Source organism: Trichosurus vulpecula, chromosome 1 (assembly GCF_011100635.1).
Source record: "Trichosurus vulpecula isolate mTriVul1 chromosome 1, mTriVul1.pri, whole genome shotgun sequence".
NCBI lineage: Eukaryota > Metazoa > Chordata > Mammalia > Diprotodontia > Phalangeridae > Trichosurus > Trichosurus vulpecula.
Window position 1 is genome coordinate 236,209,086 of NC_050573.1, and position 15,970 is coordinate 236,225,055.

Consider the following 15,970-nt stretch of genomic DNA (forward strand, 5'->3'; position numbering starts at 1 on the left):
TCCTTTGTATGTTTCAGTTAGGCCCAGGAATGTACATGGTCAGTTTGATTGTTGCCTTTTATTTACAACAATACATTTTAAATAAGCACATGAAAAAAAAATCTTAGGAAAAAACCCACAACAATCATAATAGGACACGAGTATATAGAAATTAAGAAAGCTGTTGAGAGCTCATCAGTTCTGGACCTCTGGACATTGAAATACTCACTGTCATCATCTGGTAATGATAAACAAAATCTCAGTTAAAATGATAATTCATTTATCCAATTTAATATTGCCACATTGGATAGGGCATAATAATGACAAGATCTAAAAAGTATAATGCTAACCCCTAAGGGGCAGGCCACCCTACCCATTTCCTTAGAAGCTAGGCTTCTCAAGTCCCTACTTTTTAAAGTGGATCTATGCCTGAAAACTTTTAGCTGAACCAGAGGGAAACATGGGATTGATCAAGTCCGATGGAATTTCTTCTCCTACTCCCTCTAGTCTTTCCCTATTTTTAACATGCTAGGGACATACTTGATTTAACTATCCAATTTTTTTAAACTTAAAAACAAAACTTTTCAAGCCGTAGAAAAGCAACCTGGGCTGCAATGTCAACACGGAAAATCTTATCAATCCTTTTAATTGATAAGAAAAGACAAAAAGGAAAGAAAAAGGTGATAAACGTATCTGTGAAGGAATTGTGCAGTAGCTAGATAATCTTATTATAGGTTCATTGTCAAATTACTTTGCAAAGAAGCCCCTTCTGTATTCTCTTTTCTGTATCTTCACCTGTGGAAGGTATCTTTTGGGAACTTTCAGCATGGTCAAGTAATTGCAAAGAATCTTCTACACTTACATCTCCCCTGCCATTAAGTATTAAGCAAAGAAGTGAACAGAACCACTGTTTGTTGTTGAGTTTAACTCCAACTCGAATATTTGTAGAAACAAAACAAAACCAAAAAATCCTAACGAGCAAAAACATAGTGCCTAGATAAAAACTAAATTTAAAAAGGTATGAGGTTCCATAGAGTAGCTAGGTGGCACAGTAGATAGAGTACCCAGTCTGGAGTCAGGAAGACTCCTTTTTGTGAGTTCAAATCCAACCTCAGACACTTACTAGAAGTGTGACCTGGGGCAGGTCACTTAACCCTGTTTGCTTCAGTTCCTCATCTATAAAATGAGTCGGAGAAGGAAATGGCAAACTATGCCAGTATCTTTGCCAAGAAAACCCTAAATGGGGTCACAAAGAGTTGGTCTCCACCGAACAACAATAATGAGGTTCCACGAATACCTTGGCCTGCCTGAATCAATGCCTGCATGAATGTTGAAAAGAAACAACATGTCAAGTTATTCATCAAAGAAAAACTAGGAGAGTGATCAGGAAATCCTAAAGGAGTTGGCAGACCATCTGCAACACTGACCAGTTTGTATAAATCCAATTTGTGTAAATAGCTGTTGTGAGAATCAAATGAGATAATTGTAAAGCATTTATCATGCCTAGCATACAGTAAGCGCTGTACAAATGGTAGTTGTTGTCATTATCATATTAATAATTACTATTGTCATGAAATGCATTTTATTTGGAGTTTAGAAGATTAAAGAACAAATTTGAGTTGATGTTTTTTAGATATTTTAAGAAATTATTATAAAAGATGGCTCTCTGGAAGAGGTGAGATAATAGCATAGAGGGGGAAATAAAATAAAAACAAAATGGCATAAAAACAGAAAGGAAATACACAAAACAAAAAAAAAAGAAAAAGAAAAGAAAAGATGTCAATAAAAATTTATTATAAAAGTATTTTTTAGACCCTGTAAAAAATGTCAGACAATGAACCTCTGTGAGCAGGTTTCTCAAAAATAATGAAGTTGGACTAGGTAATCTATCAGGTCTTTTTTTTAAAGGCATTTTCCCCACCTAATAGTATTTTTTCCCCCTAATTACATGTAAAGATAGTTTTCAACATTCACTTTTATAAGATTTTGAGTTCCAAATTTTTCTCCCTAACCCCTCCCCAAGACAGCAAGTAATCTGGTATAGGTCATATATGTACAATCATATTAACCATATTTCCACATTAGTCATATTGTGAAAGAAGAATCAGAAGAAAAAGGGAAAATATCAGGTCCTTTTCAATTCTAACAGTCTATGATGGGGGGCTAAGGGTGGGCACGAATAGAAAGTATGTTTGATTTGGATTCAGAGGACCTGAGTTCAAATCTTGACTGTCACTTCAGCTGTCAACTTGGAGCTCTCTAGACCTCAGTTTTCTCAACTATAAAATGAAAGGATTGAACTAAATGATTTCAAAGATACTGTCCATCTCTTCATCTGTGATCCTATGCTAACCCATAGTTCTTGCCCTTAAGGAATTTAAAATCTATTTGGATCCTACCACCCATTGAAACCACTGCAGTATTGTTTTCCTTCCCTTTCTTTCACTGAGGAATTTCATGAAAGAATCATATACATTCACAGGTTTTCCTTCTTCACCAGTCATTCCTTAATATCTGACAAATCTACTTCCACTCACCCAACTCTACTGAAGCTACTCTCTCTAAGGTGACCAGTGACCTAGCTGACAAGTCTGGTGAGACTCTTTTCCCCCATTTCTGCAGCATTTGACAATTATTTATTTGATCTCTGATAGTCAATTCTCCTTTGGGTTCCATAGTCCTTTATTCTGATTGTGCTTTCATCTCTTGGGCACTGATCGGCGTAGGAAAGACAGTGGCCATCTGGAAAAGTGAGTGACCAGGATAGTGAAGGGACTCAAAAATATGTTTTAAAAGGGCTAGTTGAAGAAACTGAGGATATGTAGCTTGGAAAATAGAAGAAATCAATATCTTTTAATATTTGAAGGCCTGTAACTTGGGAGACTTAATCTTCTTGCTCCACCAGAGGACAGAATTAGGAACAATGGGTAGAAGTCACTGTTGTTCAGTTGTGTCTGATTCTTCTTGACCCCATTTGGGGTTTTCTTGGCGGAGATACTGGAATGGTTTGCCATTTCTTTCTCCAGCTCATTTTACAGATGAGGAACTGAGGCAAACAGGGTTAAGTGACTTACCCCAGGGTCACACAGTTAGTAAGTATCTGAGACCATATTTGAACTCACTTTCTGACTTCAGGCCTGACACTCTATCTACTGCACTACCTAGCTGCCCCACAGAAGACACAGAGATTACCAAATATAAGGAAAAGCAATTTAATACTTGGAGCTGTCCAACAATGGAATAGTTGCTTTCCTGGGACTGATGTCCCATCACTGGTGAAGCTCTTCAAGCAGGGGGTGACTAAGTTGTTGGCCTCTAGTACAAAATATAAATAATTTTGTTTAGCATTTAAAGCCTTACAGAGCTGACCCTTCCCTGGCCCAAACCTTCATTTCTAGATTTTTACATTACTCTCTTTCCTATATTCTGCAGTGCAGCCAAACTCACCTTCTTTCTTCTGTCCAGTTTGTCCCCCATGCCTACAATGTACTCCCTCCTCACCTCGGCCTCTTAAATCCTTTATTTTCTTTAAGATTCAGCTCAAGCACCACATTCTACCTGAAACCTTTCCTGATAGTCCCAACTACTAGTGCTTCCCCACCTAAATTTCCTTGTATTTATTCTGAACATACTTAATTAGGATCATGTTGTCTCCACCACCCCCAGAATGTAAGCTCCTTGAGGGCAAGAACTCTCACTTTTGTCTTTGTATTCATAGCAACTAGCATAGTATATGTCACATAGTAGGTATGTAATAAATAATTGCTGATTTATTAATAATTCTTATTTTCTCTACCCATCAAATTCCACCTGTCTTTTGAGTCTCATTTCAAATGTTGTAGACTTAAATAAATTCTTTTTTAATACTCCAAACTGAGCATGACATGCTCCTCCTCTGAATACTCATAGCTCTTGGTTTCAGCTCTTTATTGACGTCACACCAACACAAGTATTCTTTATGAAGCATGAGGCATCCTGTGAAGTCTAGTCCCTCACCATGAAGAGTTTATTAAATGTTGCAAACTGGACATCCCAAAGTCATCTCCAGTTCAATATATCTAAAACAGAATTCAAACTCTCTCCTCTTCTAAACTTCCCTATTTATGTCAAGAGCAACACCATCCTTCCAGTAACCCAGATTCTAAACCCAAGTGCCATTATCAACTCTTCACATTCACTCACCCCACATATCCAACTGTTTGCCAAATTTGTTTCCTCTTTCACAACTCTGTGCTTACACAGCCATCATCCAAAACAAGCCCTCATCACCTCTCCCCTGTACTATTTCAATAGCCTACTAATTGGTCCCCTTTCCTCAAGTCTCCCTCCATTATAATTCATCCTCCAGCTAAGCTGCTAAAATAACTTTCCAAAAGCACAAGTCCAACAGTGTCACTATCCTATCCGATAAACTCCATTGGCGCCTTATTACCGCTAGAGTCATATACAGATTCGTGTTTTCAAAATGCACCTTTCACAATCAGTCTACCTTTCCAGTCTTATTTGCATGTTACTTGTCTTCACACATAATATGACTTCAGCAACTGTTCTTCTTACTGTCCTTCACACATGCTTACTCTATCTCGTATTTCCCCACCTTTGCACTAGGCTCTCTCCCATGCCTGGAATGCACTGCTTTTTTCATCCACACTTCTTAGAATTCCTAATTTCCCTTTAAACTCATCTCCTCAGCACCACTTTCTACATGAAACTTCTGCTGATTCCCCCAGATGCTAGGGCCTTCTCACTAAAATTGTCTTGTATCTATTTTCATATGCAAACATATGCACCTGCTGTCTCCCTGAGGGAGGTAAATTCCCTGGGTGTGGACTGTATTTCACTTCTGTCTTTGCACCTCCAGTGCCTGACTCATAGTAGGCACATAATAAAAGTTTATCGATTGATTGATTTAGAGCTCATCTAGTCAGATCCTCTCATTTTACAGGTGGGAAAACAGTCCCAGAGTACCTGTCTTACCTAAGGTCAGAGAGGTAGACAGAAGGGGAACTAGAATGCAAACAAACTTCAGACCCCTGACTTCAAATCCAGAGCTCTTACCACCGAATCATCCTGCATTTATCACAATCTGTTATTATTATTTGTGTGCTTGTCTGGTCCCCTTCACTCTATTACAGCTTGGCTCAGGGCAGGGATGGCATTGTTCTCATCTCAATAGCACTTGAAAATAGAAGCACTCAACAAATACTTGGCGATGTGGAATAAATTGAAGTAAATCGGCCTTAATACTGAAGCAAACTTCTTTACTTCCCCCTCTACCTCCCATACAGAAACTTCTTATGTTCATCATGCTAGAGCAGGAGATAATCCCCAGGTGTAGCCAACCTAGGACCTACAGGTAAAGGCAAGTAAGTAGGCTCTCACCTGGTTCCAGTGAGGAGTGCCAGGGTGTGTGTGGGAGGATTAAAGGCAGATCCTAACAGGATCATGAAGGAAAGTCTGTACCCTTGAGGAGCAGTCTAAACGAGGAATCTATTTGAAACATGCAAATGAATACAATAGGCTTAAGTACCATAAACCTGTGCAGAACTAATTATAGAAAAGATGCAAGCTGGCAAATTTGGCTGTAAAGAGAATCCACTGATATCACTGACTGAATCAGATACATTTCCACCAGAAAGAAAAGCCCCCTCCTACCCCCACTCCCTAAAATAGCTTGAGTTTGAAAACTGATGAGAATAGGGTTGAGTTCATGATCCACCTTGTGTTTTGTGGAATATATCATAATACATCAGAAATGATAGATTCACCTGAGAGTTCACCTCCTCCCAATACAGGAGGTGTCTGTTTTTTCAGCACTTGAAACAAGTTTATCGCCTCTAGGGACTTCTTTCCATGATTCTCCTATGCATGGAGATCTCGTCTTAGCTGCTCGACCTCTGTGTCCCTCCTCCCCTTGGCAGGTATTCACCATGCCTGATTGTCCAGTAAATGTTCCCACTTAATAGATGATTAATAGATAATCCAGTTTAATCTCCTCAAGCTCATCATTTCACATCATGTGAATATATATAGACTAAATAATATATGATATGAAATATGATATGATATATGATATGATATGATATATGATATAATATAATATAATAATATAGACTAAAAGTAGTCTGTGGTTTTATAAATTCTTCAAGGAAATAATTTAGAATATCGAGTTATTTATTGTGCCAATAAAACCCTACGGTTGATAAGGGGCTTTATAGCTTACAAAGCACTTTTTTTTTTTGAGGCAGTTGGGGTTAAGTGATTTGCCCAGGGTCACATGGCTAATAAATGTCTGAGGCTGGATTTGAACTCAGGTCTTCTGGACTTCAGGGCCAGTTCACTATCCACTGTGCCACTAGCTGCCCCTATAAAATACTTCAAATACATTATGTAATTTGATAACTATAACAATATAAATACAAAAATGCAGATGTTAGAGCTCAATGAGGTAATGTGTTTATTTTTAGGAGTGTGATAATCTGAAAATGGCCAATTAGGTTTAGAGAGACTTTTAGAACCATATAACTGACCTGTCAATAGATTTTGAGACAGCCATTATTTTATGCAGATCTCAAGTTAGCTCTCATTGTGCTAAGCAAAATTTTTAAAAAATGAATGTAAGTCAAAAAAAATGAATGTAAGTAATAGAGACTAGGGTTTCATACACAATCATCTTTTTCTGTTCTACTTTGTATGTAGAAATTTTCTTTTTTCTAGTGTTTGTTAAATGAAGACTAAAAAAACGTGAAACAAGAGAATACTTGTGAAGCAGTTAACATTTGTAAACTTTATTCTGATGACTAAAAGGCAAAGAAAGAAAATAGAATTAGTTCTCATTTGAATAGAGGTTTATTTTATTGGACATCTCAAACTAGAATTAAGTAGTTTAAATGACCCTAATTCCCCCTCCCTCTCCACAACTGGGGCAGTCATGATTTTACCATTTTTAGACATGCTGCCCATTTTAAAATAAGCAAGTTACACACACACACACACACACACACACACACACCACAACATTTGCATATCTGCTGAATGGCTCTGGTTTTACATTTAAATGGCAATTCCTTTATTGCCAAAAAAAGTTGGTAACTAAGAAGTTTACATTTTTAAAAAATGCATCAGTTCTGCCAAACGAAGTCTCCCTGACTACAAAGATCTTCTCTACTAACTCTGATGATGAAAGTGGTTTATAAATAGTTCACTCTTGTTGGGCTTTGTTTCTTTGGTAGTCTATATCTGCATTTCCCAAGCAGATCCCAGGCTCATCCAAATAATCAATAAAGTCCTATGGAGGCTTGCAATTCCATGAGTCTGAGGGTCTATCTACAGCAGATGAATTTCAATTACACATTCTTAAAGGGATACCTTCCACTGCTTCTGCATTTCCAGTATCCGTGATTCCATTGCCAGGGGTACTCTCTTCACCAATACATACCACAGCTTTTCTATGCTTTAGTAGAAAAGATCCAGGGCTAGAAGGAACCTTAGATGTCATTTAGTAGACCATATCCATGAGTTTATGAGGCCAAAAAAATGATCATTTGCTTGCTCATAAGTGATAAGCTTTTCAGTAATTAAGTAGGCTATATAGATACATCAGTGATAGTCTATATTCAAATCTTTTTCAAATTATTAGCACGTGCCAGAACCTACCTTCTGTCTACTAGACTAGCCTTCAAGAATCCAGAATGACAGGCCTATCAGGAGGAAGTAACAGAATAGTGCTTTAATGGAGAGGGCTTAAATGCACATTCATTAAGAATGTATGGAAGAAATATCAGCATCTATCAGTTAACTCACTGGAATTTGGCAAGTAACTGGAATAACTTTTCATTTAGTTGCAGAATGGAGGAACATGTGGATAGATAGAAGAGTGATGGCCCCCAAGAAAATATAAAGATAGATCTTGCAACAGAAAGCTGTAGGCAATGTGGTACAATGGAAAAGAGGGATGGATTTGGAATCAGAGAAAGTGGATTCCAATCCTAGCTCTGTGATGTACTATATATGTTACCTTGGGACATTCACCTCATCCCTTTGAGTCTGAGTTTCTTCATATGGAAATGAAGGAGTAGATGATCTCTAAGATCCCTTTCAGATTTCAATCTGTCCCTCAGATTCTGAAATTCACAGAGCAAACCAGAAATATATATACTTGAGGTTTTCCTGATAAAATATAATATTGATTTTTTTTTCAAGCTTGAGGAGCAGAGTTGAGCATCTCCACTTATCTGATTCTTTCTCCAGGTTGATGATGTTGATGAACCAGTCAAAGCAGGGGAAAATAAAGTAACCAGTAAGTTCCAGTCCATAGGAGTCCAAGTGGAAGAGGAGAAATGGTGAGTAAATACCCACTAGCTTTCTTATTTACCATTAATATTTGGTAAGTCCTTCACAGATATTTTTCCCTACATGATCTCTGTAAAGAAGACAAATTTCCCCAGCTCTATAGATCACAGAGAAGTTAGTCAGCAACTCTTTTCTGGAGTGGTGATGGCTGACCCTCCTACCACTCCACTATGGAGCCCATTGTATTGGGATGGACAATGAGAGAAGAGATTCCCCTTCTTTTCCTGATGTATCTACATGCTCACACTCACATACACACACACATATACATGCTGCTCCACTTGAGTCTGATCATGTTATTCCTTTTTTCAAAACTATTCACTGACTTCTTATTACCCATCTAAGTAAAGTTCAAACTCCTTAGCCTGGCATTCAATGCCCTCCATATTATGGAGCCATTCTACTTTTCTAATCTCTCATACTACTCCTCTCCACATGTGCTACTCTGTACATGTGCTATGCTCTATACATTGGCCAAATGAAATGCTCCTTGTTAAATACAATCAGAAAGACCCATCTTCATGAGTTCAAATCTGGCCTCAGACCCTTACTGGCTGTGTGATCCCAGGCAAGTCATTCAACCTTATTTGCCTCATCTGTAAAATGAGCTGGAGAAGGAAATGGCAAACCATTCCAGTATCTTTGCCAAGAAAACCCTAAATGGGGTCATAAAGAGTCAGACATGACTGAAATGGCTTAACAACAACAACAAAGCGTAATCTGAACCATCCTTCCTGTGTGCCTTTGCTCACACTATTCCGTATGCCTGGAATACCCTTCTTTCCTCTATACTTATTCCCTTTCCTTCCCTCCACCCACCCTAAACTCTTTTATACTTTATGTCTTGATGCTTCAATTGCTCCATAATCACCTCATTATGGGTACTCCCTCTAATGTGCAGATCACAACTCAGCCAGAAACTCTTAACAACTTTCATCCATGCCTTTTCATAAAGCCTTCATAAAGGATCCACCCAACATACTTCTTTCTTCTTCTTTTTTTAATTTTATGTGGGGATCCATGCAACTTTCTAGCTATCCATCTGTTATCTCTCAGCCTCCCCGCATGACCAGCCTACCTTTTCTCCCCAAACACTTCCTACCTTCTCCATCAGTTGAGAAATCCTATCTGGCTCTTCAGGCCCAGATCAAAGGCAACATTGTCCAAGAATTCAGTTAATATCAAGTCTCCCTTACTTCCATTCAACTCCAAATAATGCTCTATTTTCACCTCTCTTTTGCACTGAAGGATAACTTTTTGTGGATCTCAGTGTGTATGTAACATATCCCCCCTCCCCCTGCTATCAGTTCCATGTCATTGTTGCCATGAGACAGATACCGTATCTCACCCAAATTTTCAATCTCACTCTTCACCTACCTCTCTGCTCTGCACATAATAAATGCCTAGTGAATCTTGTTAGAGTTGAGGTAGAAGAAGCCCCCTGTTTCCTTCTTCCTCAGCACTATCTTGCCCAGAGTATCTCTTAGTCGACTCATTGGCATCAGCTGGGGTCGCATCAAGGGATGCCTACCCTTTACCAACTCAGGCTGCTCAGTGACTGAGGTGGGAAAGGGTCTCCTCTTCATGCTTACAGTGTATGGACATATGCTACCCAAGAAAGTCTCTTCTAAAATAAGCAGTAGGAAATAGCTGTAATCTTTTCCCTCTCCTTTTGCTTCTCTACTACCCAGGGCATTTAGAAAGCAGCTGCACCCTGGCAGAAGGGCGCAGAACAGTTGCCTGGCCCCTCATAAATTCACCTAAAACATTCCATCTTACTTTGTCAGCTGGCTTCCCCCTACATGGAAAGGAAAATTCAGGCTATTTGCAGGACTGGGTCTTGCCAAAGAGCCATAGGTGCTAATCCTTTTTCTAAATGAAGAAAATGAAACACAGGAAGAGTATTATTTATATAGTGGAAAAGTAATAACTGGCATTTACATAGCACTTGAAGATTTGCAAAGTTTTCTCCTCACAACAAAACTGTGAGGTGGGTAATGCAAGTATTAGGATCATAAGATTTAGAGTGTGCTCTCACTTGGTTTAAGGGGGGTGTGTTGCATGGGGAAATGGGGGCCATGGAAACAGATGTAGGCTGCAGTGAAAGGTCCAGGGCAGGCGGCAGCCAAATTGGGGCCAACACCCTGACAATGTAAAGGCAACAAGAACAGCTAAGGAAGTAGAAGCTGAAGGTGGGGCTGAGGCCAGAGCAACCTGGTCACTCCTGGGACCAGGGAAGCTAGGATGTGAGGCCTATGTGGGATGGTGGAAGGCAACAGTCCACTCATCAATGAGCACCTGCTACATATGGGCCACTCTGCAAGGCCCTGGATGTACAATAGCATAAATGAAACAGTGTGTGTGTGTGTGTGTGTGTGTGTGTGTGTGTGTGTGTGTGTGTGTAGTGACAGGGAGAGGAGAATAACATGAACATGAATTGTACCGATATACAAAACAGATACAAGGTAAGGGGGGAGGTGGCACTGGCAGCTAGGAGGATCAAGAAAGAAAAGCTTTGTGGAGAAGGTGGTACTTGAGCTGAGCTTTGAGGGGAACTAAGGATTCATAGAGGCAGAAGTGAAGGAGGAGTGAATTCCAGGAACGGGGAACAGTCTGCACAAAGGAATAGAGCGAAGCAGAAGGTCTGTCCTGTATGAGGAGTGGTAAGACAGCCAATCAGTCAAGACCATAAGCGTGTGAAAGGGAGTCATGTGCCATAAGGCTAGAAAGCTAGTTTTAGGACCAGACTGTGAAGAGCTTTAATAGAGGTCAGTGATACAGTGATACAGAAACCCATTCAAGTGGAAATAATCTGATACTACGAAGAAGAAAAGAGTGAGTGGAGAAATTATTTCCAAGGAAAGATTCTCTCTAACTGGGATTGTTATCAAGGTATTGAGAAAGAGGCAGAAAACCAAGGTGGAGAATCAGAAGGTGACAGATTCCTGTGTCTGACTTAGCTCTACAGATGACTCCTCACAGTTTAGTTTTCTGAATTTCACCACTGTGACTCAGTTGCCTTCTCAAACTGTTCTTATAAGCCCCTTCTCCCATTGGTTATTCTTCCCAGAACCACTATTTTGGAGAAGGGCAGAGACCAGCCTTCTCTCCTTCTCTGAACTAAAACACCATGCCTCAGTTGTCCACTCATTCATCTACTGTGGGCTCCTTCTCCTATTGGTACTTCTTCCAGAATTTCCATTTTGGGGAAAAGTCCAGAACAGCGATCCCTCTTTCTTCAGACTTAGGCACCATTTCAATGCAATTAGCTCTCCATCCCACCTCTGCTTCTCAGTTCCCCTTTCATGAGTTGTTAGAATATAGGAGAAGGACCACTTTTCTTTTTGCTTGAATTTATATCCCTAGCCCTTAGCATAGTGCCTGGCACATGTTGTTTGTCAGTCATGTCAGACTCTGTGTGACCCCATTTGGGGCTTTCTTGGCAAAGATGCTGGAGTGATTCGCCATTTCCTTCTGCTCATTTTGGCTGTCCCACCTAGCACATAGCAAGTGCTTAATAAATGCTTGTTGCCTGACTGTTGGAAGAAAAAGAGTAGGGGCAGCTAGGTAGCACAGTGACTAGAGCTCCAGGCCTGGAGTCAGGAGGACCTGAGTTCAAATCCGGCCTCAGATACTTGACACACTTAGTAGCTGTGTGACCTTGGGCAAGTCACTTAACTTTGATTGCCCTACCTTCCCCCCTTAAAAAAAAAAGGAAGAAAAAGAGTGAGGTACTTAAAAGTCACATTTAAACAGCTCTTGGTTCTTTATATGGACTTTAAGTCTCAGTCTGAGCCCTTTAGGAAGTGTCTTTTTCATCCTGCCTAAATGTGGCTGCTGAGTTATTCTAGGCTATCACTGTTCTAGAGCTCACTCAGGTGAAATGAAGGGAAATGGAAGATGGCTGGGTGGGACAGCCCTTTGGACCAATCTGCCGTGTGATCTCTCGTGTTACCCTTACCCAGTGTCTGCAGGTAAATATTAACTCAAGACATGGGTTCTTCAGAGACTTGTTAGGAAGTCACTCCCCCATTGCAGCTGCCGGCGGACTGTTCGACTGAAGAATTAGATCTTCTGATAAATTTAGAAGCTAACTGTAAAAGAGGACGATAACAACAGTCTTAACAGCTTAGACATCTCAGGACCCAAACGCTAGAAAGATGGGAAGGTGGCCCAAGATCGAAATGTTCCCACAAAACTCTCTGTGACTGGAGAAAAGACTATAAGCAACTACCAAATATGTCCAAAAATGTTACAGATGAAGAGCCTGGAGATTGGCTCGATTGCAAAATTTTCTTTAAAAAAAAAGTGCCTGAAGAATTGTGTTTGCCTTTTTGTCTATCAGTGGGATGAAGGGGGAAGAAGCAGAATCAGGCAACACTTAGGAAAAGTTCATACGTTTAGGCCTGGAAAGAACCTCAGAAGCCATTCAGTCTGTGTTACTCATTTTACTGATAAGGAAACTGAAGTGGAGGGAGGTTTGCCCAGAATCACAGACGAGAGGCAGAGGCAGAGGGAGTATTTGAACCCCCAAGTCAGCATTCTAGCGGAGCTGCTGAAGTATGCCTACCTGTGTATTTCAGATAACAGTTAACATAACAAATTAAGGAGGTTCCTTCCAATCCATTTCTCTCTCTGGCCTGGAATTCTTATAACCTGGCTTTTGAAAACAAGTAGGTTCTCTCTTAATGTGCTTTCCTTGCTAAGGGTAAGATCCAGATTCTAATTAGCTTCGGTATTTGTTTACAGTAAACCAGGTGCTGCTGATTAACAGGATGTGACTAGAGCAAGGTATGATTGGTACCTGATGCATTTGAGAGAAAACAAATTATAAATGTTGCTACAAAGTTGTGGTTGTTTTTAATAAAAAAAAGAAATTAAGTTTTAATTAAATGATCATTCAATTAATTTCTATTTATTATACAGATTGACACAACCTGTGTCAAATGATCACAGGTTACATACATTACCTGATGATCATATATGTAGAACAAAAAGAGACCTCTCCCTCTTCTCTGGATATGTGACTGGAGACCAAATCCTGGAGGAAGTTTTGCCCTGGGGCCTCCAGATTGGTAATTATGTCTCCCGGAACACTATTTCAGGAAAGCCCCAGACATGCTTCACATCACTCCCTCCTTTCCGTCTACTTTGTTCACAGTCTTCTGGCCAGCAGCCTCATACCCTTCCCGCTCTGTTTCAGTTCTGAAACCAGGAACCTTGATCAAATAAACTCTGCCTTTGTTCCTTAATGGGAAGTACTCCCTTACTCACCGGTCTCCCCTCCCCACAATTCCTCCTGGTAACATTCTGGATCAAAGGATCACTCCCCAATATGTATTGTTTTCCCTATTAGAATGCAAAACACCTAGGACAGGGACAACCTTTGTTTTTGTAACATAGGTACTTAATAAATGATTTTTTTCCTCCATTTCCATTCATTCACTAGAAGTCATCTAGCTCAGTGGATGGAGGCTGGTAGGTGGCTCAGTGGATACAGCTCTGGGCCTGGAGTCAGATAGATCTGAGTTCAAATTCAGCCTCAGACATGAACCAGGGTCAAGTCACTTAACCTGTGTTTGCCTTATTTCACTGGAGAAGGAAATAGCAAACCACTCCAGCATGTTTGCCAGGAAAACCCCATGCACAGTATTGGTGTGCTACGGTGCATGGGGTCATGAAGTGTCAGACATGAATGAATGACAACAGCAGCTCTCCTGAAGAAAAAAAATAGAATCTCACCACTCTGAGAGATTAACCATGGAGATTGGGATCTTTCTTTGAGGAAATTTAGGAGCTCCTATAAAAGGATCGCTGTATTTCATGATTTTGAAAAATAATGAAGAATTCAGTCATGTTGCTCTCGCTAAAATAATTTTTAGTAAAAGGAAAAAAGATTTGCATCCTTTTTGCAAAGAATATTTTTATTTTATTTCATCTTTATCTCATCCTTTTAAAATTTGTTTTGGTATATGTTTTATAATGTATTCATTAGTATAACAGTACACTTACATGGTAATAAAGACTGGGCCTGTGATTATACTGGTAGAGGAACTTCCTGGGTGAGGAATATCCCTCTCTTCATGCAGATTTGGACCTTCTTTGCAACTTAAAAGTTTTATAAAGTTGCTTCATTTCAGAGACGAGACTTGAACCCAAGCCTGCCTGACTCCAAGGCCAACACACTGCCTCTCTGGGCACGCTGAATAATTTATAAATAAATACACAGACACTGGAAGTGTGTGCTCAAAAAATTTATACTGTTAGGTGGCAGATCAAAAACAATTTGGAGACCACTGTGCTAGAGCATTTTAAAATAATTCTGAATTATTTTCTAAGCCAGCCGTGGTGTATGTGTATACACACACACGTATGTATGTGTGTATGTATGTATACAGCCATGTGTATATACACATATGTATTTATTTCATTAAATATTTCCCAATTATATATACATCTTTTTTAACATTTTGAGTTCCAAATTCTTTTCCTTCCGCCACATCTCCTCCTTCCTTGAGAAGGCAAGTAATTCAATATTGATTATACATGTGAGGTCATCAAAACATTTATTTCCATATTAGTCATATTGCAAAAGAAAATACAGAGAAAAAAAGTAAAGAGAGAAAGAGAAAGTAAGAAAAGTGTCCTTCAATCTGCAGTCATAGTTCAACTCTTCTCTTTCTGGAGGTGGATAGCATTTTTCATCATGGGTTCTTTCAGCCATTTGTTCTTACCCATGTTTCTTTAATTTAGCGTTTAGGGAAATGCTTTGAAATCTGAAATACCTCAAGGCAAGATCGATTCTGCAAGAGGAATTCTCATTATTTTTCATGTCTGCTTTATCATCTTAAGTTTTCTTTCTGAATTAACTCCCTCCCACCAGGGAGCATCTCTAAATTAAAAAGTTGAGGAAACTAGCTGTACAACCATGCATGTTATGGTTAAAGTGGAAAACAAATCACACCCATGTAACTAGCCTTCACCCATATATTTCTACTGCTATCAGCATAACACACTACTAATAGAAGCAATTTTTAAAGAATTAATGGGATGATGCTGGCCCATCTGCTTGGAAGATTGCTAAATATTACATTATTTGTGCTCATTAGTTAAGAGCAACCAAAAAATTTCTAATAAGCATTTTTGTTGTACTATTAAAAGGTCAGCTGGATGTTAGAAAAAGAAACTTTGTGGAAGGTTACCCTTATTGTTGAGTTCCTCATAACTGTAAAATGAGGTCCCTCCAAAAAATTAGTTTAACTCTTCCCCACTCACTTAACCAGCCTTAGATAAATGAACACCTTTAAATTGATGTCGATGTCTGTTTCATTCCTTGACAAACAAAGCTAATCCATTGTCTTAAAATATACTCAATGGGGATTTCCTATTTTACTTTGGTGAGGGTGGGTAAACTGGAGAGCCCTATACAATACTCAATCAGTTGTGAGCTTTGTCTATCCAAGTCGGCAGGGGTTGCCTAGTTTGGCATTAACTAATGACTGATGTAAGGTGGGTTTTTTTTTTGTTTGTGTTTTCAATTCCCTGGTGGTAAAGTGGACAGGGGTGTAATTTTTGCCCAGAATAGCAAATAGCTATCCATCAAACACCTCCCCAGGTCAACCTACAGACAAAAGATAGC

General features: G+C 39.4%; 1 protein-coding gene across 4 annotated transcripts in view; it reads left to right on the forward strand.

Annotated features, from left to right (window-relative positions):
* DLGAP1 (DLG associated protein 1) overlaps window positions 1–15,970 on the forward strand; it is a 431,939-nt gene that overhangs the window by 345,044 nt on the left and 70,925 nt on the right. For all 4 annotated transcript variants that reach the window (XM_036762199.1, XM_036762200.1, XM_036762201.1 and 1 more), the window contains exon 7: window positions 8,230–8,321. In XM_036762199.1, the coding sequence (XP_036618094.1) occupies window positions 8,230–8,321 (92 nt within the window). The remainder of the gene's footprint in view (window positions 1–8,229; window positions 8,322–15,970) is intronic.